The following is a 10,800-nucleotide window of genomic DNA, read 5'->3' as shown; positions in this document are numbered from 1 at the left end:
CGCCCAAAACCAACATTGCGCCCTCTGTAGCTGACAATGGAAGCCCTCCAAAGTTGGATTACCTCTTTTTTTATATGCTCTGTACATATATAAAATGTATGTGTGTGTGTGCGTGTGTGTGTGTGTGTGTGCTTGTGTGCGTATGTGCGTAAAAATACAAGCTTACGGATTAGCTGTATATGTAGTTCTTAGTCCTATACCCTAGATTACATGACTTTCGTCGAGAGAACAAACGACAGTGCTTCACGTGTTCAGAGACAAAGAAGTTTTTTTTTTGTCTTGTTTTCTGTGGTCTTTTTTTTTTCCAGGCCAGCGCTCATGCCCATCCCTCGCTGTAGTCCGCATTGTAGGGTATGTTCATTGATCGTATTCATCCACTTTCGTCCACAACCTTTTCTTTTTTTGTGTGTGTGTGTAACACTCGTATTTTGCTTTTATTCTTTCTATCATCACGTGTATGATCATCATAAGACTAACTGTTTCTCTTACATTTTTTTTTCTTTCCCTTGTTCCAGGCGAGTTCGTTTTTGCTTGCTTTAAATCTGTCTTTGTTATTTCAAATCTATCACATGTCGAGCGAGTGCCGCAGCAGGGTGTGAATCTTACTTTATCGACATTCTAATTCCTGCACATGGCACCGAGAACCTGACACAGACATCGTATCTATATATGTGATATTGAAGTATATCAACACTTCGCTTACTTTCAACCAGGAAACTATTTCAGAAACTCTTCCACAAAGAATTCTGCCAAGATGGAAACTGCCAAGTCAGATCATGTCACCAACGGGTTTCAACACAATGACGAGGAGGGCCTGTATGAGGTATAGTAATCTTATTGAGATTTTTTCGCTTTAAAGCCTCCGTAAGTAGATAGCTTTATAAGTTCAGAGGGCCATTTAAAGGAGAAAATGTTATTCGTCCACACACTGTACAAATTTATGATCTGTGGTATTTTCCCCCTGTATTGAACGTCACCTGAAGAGACTTCATTGTATCTTAAAGTCAATGTGTAAACTCGATACACAATGGTATAGGTATAGTCACATTATGACCGTAAACAAAATAAAAAATAGGGAATTCCTAAATTTGTCTTCACAAAAGGTATAAACATTAGTAGGAACCGTCACCCATCTTTTCATCTCTTTCGCCCTATCCTATATATCTCATCTTCATTCTCACTCGCTCAGTGTTATTTTTTTTTTCCATATTTCTCTGTTTTGTCTTCATCTCTTACTTCGTCAACTGGGAGAACTGTAATGTTACATCCATGAATAATGATGTGTTTTTAGGCTTATAATCTGGTTACAATTTTTTTCTTTTTATATTATGCAATTGCCTTTTTAACCGTATGTAGGCTATAAGGTTTTTTTTCTGTATTCATGAAGTTGCTGGTTCGTTCCTTCTTTGTATAGTATATTAGCATTTTCTCTGTATATTTTAATCATTGCTGGTAAACCAGACCCAATTCAGCCATTGGGCCTGCCAAGCCTGATAGGCCTAATGACTAAACCCCATTTAATCCATTCAATTCAATTCAATTCAATTCAATTCAATGCATTTAAATTGGTAAAAGGTGATGATGCTGTCACCTCAAAAAGTCCAAATGGCTTCAAATACATTTTCACTAAATTATCATTGTTGACATGAAATAGATACAAATATATAAGTTGGATCTTTCCTATCGAATTACTGTGATCCTGGGATAACCTGATCAACATGACTCTATCTAGGGTAAAATGTGGGTTGCCAAAAGCATGATTCAATACTGTACATTTAAATCTGAATGTCTTTGAGGTAATAACAACATTGGATCATCTCACTTGCGTGCTGTTTAGAGGTGATCTATCTTATTTGCAAAAAGAAATGACACTTTTGAAAATTCCATACTTTTCTTATCTTTTCATCAGATTTTGATAAATTTAAAAACTCTATTCATTTGATATTCCTGTTATTAAAAAAAAAGATGATGAAGAACTTCACATTGTAAAAAGTTAATATTTGATTTAGAATTAAAATTTTCAAACAAAAAACAAAATATCTCTTTTAAAAAAAGCAACATTATTATATAGTATCACCAGGTGTTCTCAGTTGTACAGAATATAATTCTTCCCGAACCCAATTTCATCTCTTGTTCAAGACTATAGAAAGGAAATGTTGTCTCCACTTTTTACGTGATTAGTATTTTGTCTTTTATCACTTTCATTGAATCTAACTGCTAATTTTCATTCAATATTTATTTCTTCATATAAGACTGCATATGTCATTGCTGCTCGATTCCAATGTATTCTTTTTGCTATTCGTCATCTTGTGGTGAATCCACTGCGTTGCAAGCATATGCACAACGTCAACTGTTTTTTCTCTTTTTCTTTTTGTTTTCGGTTGTTTTGATAAGCCGGTGAAGATCCAAGTGTGTTCAAATATTCAATGATTTTACATGACAAAATTAAGGCAATTCCATATACCTGGAATATTAAACAGTCGGTATTAGAATTCAAAACTAGAAGCAAGTTTCACTTAAATGCACTGCTGTTCAAAAGGTAATCATTGAATTATGCACTGCATCTATAACTGCATGTATGAAAGAAATCATATCACTCGATTTATTCCTACATATCGCCTGATATCATATTTTAACTTACCGGAGGTAATCAAGAAGAAAACTTGCATACAAACAAGTGTACAAAATAAAAGGGATTTTACTTCTCTCTTTTGATTTTGAAATCAGATATGTTCTTCTCATGTAATATAGATCTAATTGAAGGCACAATGAGTGCAGATATCGTACAAATATTATTTTGTCCATCTCACTTATACTTGAAAGAGAACTCTATTTTCATCATTCTATCATCTTCTGATACGCATCTCGAATGCATTTTGACAGATTTAGGCGGTACTGGGACAATTCCTTAACTTTCCCCGTCAATTTGGTACTACGAACTTTGGTAAAGTTTTAAAAAATTCCTGTCAAAAATTTAACGCCGACAATTTCCTGAAGATATTGTGTAAGCGAGGAAAAGACTTCTATAGGCTGATATGACATATATCGTCACCTTACATATACCTTAAGCAGGTTATATATGGGACTCGTCATTTTACAATGCCTTAAGCAGCTTATATTATGTGGGACTGTGACTGACACAACCGTTCAAGGAAAATTGTTGATATATAAGAATTTATAACTTTCCCACTTTCATTCAGATATTACTCAAATTTCACCGTTCTGTTCGTTAGTTTTCTCTTTATACTGAAGTCAGCTTTGATGTACAATTGATTTTCACTTTATATCGATACTCACACGAAACTGTTCCGACACATTATCATGTAAATATTGCTGTTGTTATAAATAATTTTTCTGTTCCAGAGTCTTATTATGATTATTTTCCTTCGTTTCTGTTCTCCTTTATCTAGATTTTCTTAAAGAAGGTTGAAAAGCTTGTCTATGTTTTTAGGGAGTATTACCCTGACAAGAGATCGGATATGATTTCTGACTGCAGGAAGCTACTGAAGAGAGTCGGCATAACGGTATTACATGATTCGAGCACGATTCTTTTTTTTTTTCTTTGAACCACTGGGTATTTTTTTTTTTTTATGCCTCCGCCACGAAGTGGTGCCGGAGGCAATATGTTTATGCAATGCCAGCAGGATTATTTTTTTTTAACACTTGGTGTATGCACGTATAACCTAATAGAGTTTCTCTGGAAAGTTTTTGTTTTGTTTTGTTTTTGCCTCAAAGGTCAAAAGGTCAAAGATCAAGTGAAAGTGCTGAACTAAGTTTTTTCCTTCACATCTCGGAAGTGGCTCAAGTTATCTTTAAACTTTCTACATATTTATGCATGTTCTGCCTGACAGTGATTATCTTATGAATTTTAGGGTCAAAGGCCAGATGAAAATGGTAACAATTTACTATTACGACTAATACTATTCAATACAGAAATTGCACTTTTTCTCCATACCTTGGAAATTACTCAATGCATAAACGTATGAATTGGTCAAAGTCAAGTTAAAGACCTTAAATCCCAAATCATACATGCTCTCCTATTCATCCAATTAAACCTAGGTCAAGGAAGGTGAACATTCAACACATTTGTAACAAACTTGTCATTTTAATATTTAGCCAATTTTGTGAAAATGTAATCACACGTTGTCCACATGTACTATCTAGACCTATAAGGAGAATCATGCATCATGGCGGAGGCATACCAGTCGCCATAGCGACATTTCTAGTTCTTTATTATAATTATCATGGTGGGGAGGGGTATTATGTCTAGAAGAGGGACGGTTGGAAAGTGTACCGTGTATCCTGTTGTGAACACGCTGGTAAAGGAGTAACAGTGACGTCAGTGTGTAGTAGAATTGGCCAAATGGGAAGTACTCTATTTATTGTGTGCAGTTTAATCCATGTGTTTCATACTGTAGAGCGAGTAAAGGTGTGGGGGGCAAGGAACTTTCATTGTATTGAATGTCGCAAGTTAAGAGATAAAGATTAGGTAGAAATGTATGCAGCTAACTGAGTTTTTCAATGAAATTTTAGTATTTGCTTACTTTATATTGTATCACTTTTATTCCACTCGTTATTACAATTAACATAGTCGTTTTGCTGTCATGATGATGATTCCCATTTGTTACAAAACATCCTTACCGTATCAGGGCAATTACCACCCGTAAAGATTAAAGTTAGGCAGTTGTTAGGTTAAGAGTTTAGATAAGGTTTAGGATACGACGAGGGTTAGGGTCAGGGGAAGGGTTTGAGGTAATTGCCTAGGGGGTAATTGCCCTGGACCCATCCTTACTTGTAGATACCATGTAAGACGCTCACTTACATCGGCAAAAGAACGACGCCACATAGAAACAATCTATATGCTGAAGCACGATCTATTAAAATCATGCAAGGACCTAGCCCTCCTATGATAGTAGAAAGAAATTTGAATTAATGAGAGAGAAAAGAGAGACCGCATTCGCGTCGTTAGGACCAATGGTCATTAAAGTCCAAGAGCATGCAGGACACTGCAATGTGTATGTGAAAACAAAACAAAGAAAAAAACAAAAGTAGTTGGTCTTTAGAAAGTAGACCCAGTTTGGTATTAGACTAAGAGACGGTAATTGGTGGAACGTTTCTTACTCTCAAACAGAAAGAGGTGTTGAACTCACTGTCCTGCATTCACGTAGCGGGGACCAAGGGCAAGGGTTCAACGTGTGCTTTGACAGAACGCATTCTCAGGACCTGTGGATACAAAACTGGACTTCTGACGTGAGCATGAATCATTTTTTTTTCCAAGTCGCTTTTTCGCGGTCCCGTTGTATTAAAATTCGACATTATGGAACAATCAAGGGGCACAATTTTGTGATTTTGTGTACATTTTCTATGGAAAAAAGATGTTCTGTCATGAAAGTCATGAAAACCTGATTATTTTTACAATTAATCACTTTCATTGATTAGTTTTGTGCTAATTATGGTAAAAAAGTGGTCAGTGACAATTTTCAATCGAAAAAAAGAAAAAAACAAAACTTGAAAAACAGAGAAATACATAAGACATTTTGAAAACAATAGAATACATAAGAATTGAAACGAGCTTTGGAAGTTTTTGTGATGTACAATTGTTGCATATGCTGAAACAGATTTACAGATCAAAATTTAGACTCTCAATGCTTTTAATTAGGCCAAAATATGATTTTGAGCTTAATTTGCATAATTAATTAATTAAAATTAGAACTATATTGATTATTTCAAAAAATCTTATGACACAATCTTGTAGATTTTGACGTGGGTCTCACACATGTGAAATTTCATCGCGATTGCACCACTGATGGCCAAGATTTTTGGGGGCCGAGATTTTTGGAAGGCCGAATCCCCCCTCCGGTTTGAGCATAGCCAAAAAAAGTCCGGCCGGCCCTTTAAGGGTTAAATTTCATCTAGAACAGCCACTTTTTGTTCCTGTTAACAGCTTGATTATGTTTTGGTATGTCATGAGGATCCTGAAAATGTAAGTTTCGAGGAGTCCTGGGGGGGGGGGTGCACGGTGACCCCCCCCCCCCCCCCCTTAGGTATACCCTACTATAAGGCGTTGCATCAAAACCTTGCAGGATCCTGCACGATCCTGCACGATCCTGATATTTTGCAGGATCCTTCAAGGTATAATTTTGATGCAACGCCTAAATTTATTCTTGGTTTCATTTTTGCTGAAAAACGATCCACGGGCCACTTGTTTGCTTCAATTTATTCACAACGTTTGCTACAATTCATTCTATGCAGTTCACCACCTCTGATTGAAGTGAGGGAACGAATCCGTGTCGGGGGTGCAGCGCTTCCCAGGGAGAAGTTTGCCCGTTACGGCCTGGACTTCCTCGAGATGATCGAAAAGAATGCTTATATGAATGCAGAAGATCCACTGTACTATGAAAACTTGGGCCATTACCAGCTTTTCACTCTCATGTCGTTCTACATCTTCCTGCAGGAAAAAGTATGTTTATGGTGTACCTTACTTTCGTAAACATGAAAAAAAAAAACACCGATGCAGCCTACAATTCCATTCCTTTTGGGACAATTGAAAAAGAAAAGAAAAAACATAAAGGCCCTTTCACTACAAAAGTTCAAAAAAAAATTAACTTGTTTCGAAATCCATTAAGTTCACAGTGTCAAATTATGAAACAAAAAGAAATGAATTGAATCGCAGAAACAAATACTAATGATATATCTCCTTTTTTCTTTCATTACTAATATTCGCTTTGCTTTCCAAACTACATCTTGTTCAATCATCATCTTTCATATTAGCACGGACTCCATGTAGGTTTCTTTTTGTTTGGTTTGTTAACATTTTGTATAGCCATCACAGCAAGTGATTTTTTCTGCTTTCTGTTTTCGCGGTTTCTGTATCTGAAGGTGGACGTTGCAGTCATTGAAGTAGGCTTGGGAGGCGAGTACGACACGACGAATGCCCTTTGGTGAGAAGACATACCTCAACTCTCCTGTCTGAATGCTATTGCAAAATGAATATTGTCTTTAAACTCATAGGTTAAGGACCGTAGGAAAAGAGGCAGGGACATCTATCTACCTTTTGTCGTGATGGGGATGGGGAAACAATTATACAATATGTTACATGATTATGCTATAAACAGTCACACAAAAGGTGACAAAAGGGTATTAAAGTAATAGCTAATTTAGAGCACAGGACAGTATTCCCAGCTGTTTTTATATTTACTTCTTTTGAGTGAGGGGGGGGGGTACTCTGAATTTACATTAGATGTCATGGTGACTTCAAATGTTAAATTGCGCCCTCTGTAATGACATCATGTACAGAATCCAATGTCACATACCTAGGACTATAAAACATTGAGTGGGAATGGACTCAGGGCAAATATAAATGCGTTTTCAACAACTGATTGATATTTGCAGTGAGCTGTGATAAGAAAGATATCGGGTTTAGTTTACAAACAAAGACAGAAAAATGGTGAAAATAAATTCTGCTTTTCATCATCCATGCTCTCCATGCAGAATGTTCAACAATCATTGTACGTCATTTGTGCAATAGCAGTTATCATTCGATTTCTTATGAGTTAACCAGACTTCTCATTTCTTCATCGGATATCTTTAAAGGTCTTCAACAGTTGCCGGCGTGACGTCACTCGGCATCGATCATGTTCACATTCTTGGACATACCATCGAAGAAATCGCCTGGCACAAGTCCGGCATCTTGAGGGTTAGAATCAATCTAAATCGGTTTGACGTCACAATAACATATCATCATATGTTTGTGAATGTGTCCCTGAAGAGCAAAGAAATTTTGTACAGTATTATGGACATGTCATTTAATGTTTCAGTTGCTATCTCATTGAAATGAATGTTGACACCGAACCCGTGCACGTATCTTAAAAGAACAAACGAACAAGCAAACGAACAATCCAGAGTGTTCTATCCAGAGTAGCTGTAAGTATAGGGTCTCCATACCGTCAAGCCTCGGCTTATTTTGGAGACCCTTCTGTTTAAGTTCCCTAAGCTGTATGTACTTGTTTTATTTTGTACTAAAAACTATGTGTCGATATACTGTTTGTCATAAATGATTTGTACTCAATCATATCTGATGCAACGGAATTAAGCAGAAATAAATCAAATCAAATCAAAATCATATCAAACAAAGAAAAAAATAGGATGTTTAGAATAAGATGTTGATACCAAACATTTTAAGCGCAAATTAATCATATGAAAGAAACGCTTCCAAATATAAAACTGTATTGGCAGTAACGTTCATAATTTAGTACAAAAATACAGTCCCCTCTAAATAAGTCATGCTGTCCCCGTCTCGTAGGAGGGTCACACAGCCATCACGGTCGCCCAAGACGCCGGGGCCATGCGAGTGTTAGCCCGCAGAGCTGCCGAAAGAAAGGTATTATAATGTTTGTATTATCTGTATGGTCTTGTGTCAGAAATTTTTTTTTCAAGGATTCTTCGATTCATATGCATGTGAATCCAAAACGACTATTATTCATTTATTTATTCTACGATTATTTGTGGTAAAGATACACTAACAGGTATACCTTTTTTTGAAAAAGAGTTTTAAAAAGATAGACAGGAGTTGTTTATGATTCTGTTTAATTCTCTTAATTGCTGATAAGAGTTACTTGGGTATTACATGCGTGAATCAAAATATTTGTTAATGAATGGTTTGTGTGTGTGTGTGTGTGTGTGTGTGTATTCACACAATATGCAATGTGTTGAGGTTATATAAGATGGAAATTTATAGATTCACTACAGGTATGAATTTCGCCACTTTCTAAGTTGCCGTCAAAAAAGAAATGAACGTTTATTAGATTAAAGTATTTTGATAAGCAGGTATCTCCAGTAATCGAAATATATCACGTTCATTGCAACCTGCGTTGTAACATTATTAGATAACATGCATTGGGAAGCATTTACATCGAATTAGTTTGTGTCATATGATATGTAATTAAAAACGGTACCTCTGTATGAGAAAAAATAGCAATCATGGTAGCCCTCTAAACAAATTAAAACTGTACAAGGTCTCTAATCGATATTTCCTGCCTCATGTATTTAAAAGCCTAGTTTGTTTTAGAAATTGTTTTCATTGACCGAAACTTCATCGCAGTCAATTGCCATATAGGGCTGTGTGTGAATATATAAATTTATTATTATTACTATTTGCATTATTATTTTCATTAATAACACTTTTCTGTGAATAATTAAGTCAAATTTTTGTTCTTAATTTTCGGCACTTCGAGTGCTTGCTGCAATGCGTTTAAGGTTTTGTACTTCCAATACAATATTAGCCTGGATCTTCATACATATTTTGAATTTTTTTCTCGATTATTTGATCTCATAACAGTAGGAACAGTTCAACGTTCTTTAGACAAATTTTCATGATACAAAGAAAAAACACTATGATTTGGCAAATCAGCCAAAACGAATATAAATAATTTCATAGTAAATATAGAATGATTGATTTTGCAAGTGGAATTGTCAATGAATTCTTTAGAAAATTACCCTGCATGTTCACTATTTACACAAAATTTATTCAATTTCTATATCGGTAACGCGCAACGCTCAAGTGCGCATTCAGTGTGATCAAATTTAAATGATCTAGAATATGAAATAATTACAATTATTTAAATTATGAAACAATTATGACGAAAAATTAAATCTAAACCGAAAAAAAATCATATTTTGCGCGTTTTTAACAAAAATTATATTATTCCGTTCTTCTTCTTTTTTTCATTAAAAATGTGTTTCTTTAATCTCTTCCTAGGCGAATTTTAAGCATACAGTGTAATTACACTTCGATATTTGCAAATGGACAAAGAAAAAAAATACTGCAAAATCCAAAATTCGCACTAAATCACAACCCTTTGAAAAGGGGATCTGTTAAATGGTTTTCCCCATCCAGATACAAATTGATAATCTGATGTCAAGTAATCTCGTCTAAACAAAATGTTGCTATTCGTAGTTTGAAAAACAGCATGTGTATTAGAACATGTTGAGAAGAAAACAGTCTTAGCGGAGGGGTCTAAGCAAGTAAAGTTCACAATGTGTTTTTTCAAAGAGAGAGAGAAAAAAAATGGATTTTTTTTTTTCGGCGTCACGACCAGGCCACTCTCAGAGTGTGTACGCCACTTGAACACAACGACTTTCAAGGCAACCCAGTGAAAGTAGGCCTCTTCGGAAAGCATCAGCTTCTCAATGCATCCCTAGCCGTGCAGATTACCAAGGCTTGGATCGAGCAGAAGGATTCAGGCAGATTCCGCTTTCAAGGTGGGTAATGCATATTCGTACCCTGATTGTATAAGACACATAGAAGATACATTAACTGAACTTTATGACCTACTTAAATTCCCGATCTATTTCATTTCATATGCTTTCTACGAGGAAGTTTGAATGAAAGAAATTAGAATATATTGCCCCTACAATTGTTTTGTTTCTTGCTTTTCTCTTGCTCCCTCAGTTCCGGAGCACCCCGTGGATCCGGACTCTGTCACGGGACTGATTGACCCCACTGGTGAACAACAGTTGACCTACGGAGAGCTTGAAAGGACATTGCCCTTTACTCTTCCTTCTGAGTTTATTCGAGGTGGGTAACGCAATTCAACAGATAACCATTCGGCTGTAGTCGTACTCGTAGTCCATAAAAATAAGGGGGAGGATCAAGAGAATATGCTGCGTATTGTCGGTTATTCTCATCCGTGGGAAAAGCAATAGTAACAAATGTGACCCTGCATCACAAAACCAACAAAAAGTCGCCAGACATGGATTTAAGAGCAGACTCTAAGCTTTAAAATGATATATAACTCAATT

General features: G+C 35.9%; 1 protein-coding gene across 1 annotated transcript; it reads left to right on the top strand.

The window, feature by feature from the left end:
- Window positions 1-754: 754 nt before the first annotated feature.
- LOC139728255 (folylpolyglutamate synthase, mitochondrial-like) lies at window positions 755-10,584 on the top strand. Its single transcript, XM_071639215.1, has 8 exons — window positions 755-823; window positions 5,132-5,250; window positions 6,253-6,460; window positions 6,880-6,941; window positions 7,594-7,696; window positions 8,303-8,380; window positions 10,098-10,260; window positions 10,451-10,584. The coding sequence occupies exons 1-8, from the start codon at window positions 755-757 to the stop codon at window positions 10,582-10,584; spliced, it is 936 nt and encodes a 311-aa protein (XP_071495316.1).
- The last annotated feature ends 216 nt before the right edge of the window (window positions 10,585-10,800 follow it).

This window comes from Diadema antillarum, unplaced genomic scaffold (genome assembly GCF_040938485.1).
Source record: "Diadema antillarum isolate AM-2024a unplaced genomic scaffold, OU_Dant_1.0 seq00000170_RagTag, whole genome shotgun sequence".
Classification (NCBI taxonomy): domain Eukaryota; kingdom Metazoa; phylum Echinodermata; class Echinoidea; order Diadematoida; family Diadematidae; genus Diadema; species Diadema antillarum.
Note: the sequence above shows the minus strand (reverse complement) of the source record. Positions and strands in the feature narration are given on the sequence as shown.

Coding starts and splice junctions, on each gene's coding strand:
- LOC139728255 (XM_071639215.1), top strand. CDS start 755: ATGGAAACTGCCAAGTCAGATCATGTCACCAACGGGTTTCAACACAAT. Junction 6,461..6,879: donor ACATCTTCCTGCAGGAAAAA/GTATGTTTATGG, acceptor CTGTATCTGAAG/GTGGACGTTGCAGTCATTGA. Junction 7,697..8,302: donor ACAAGTCCGGCATCTTGAGG/GTTAGAATCAAT, acceptor CCCGTCTCGTAG/GAGGGTCACACAGCCATCAC.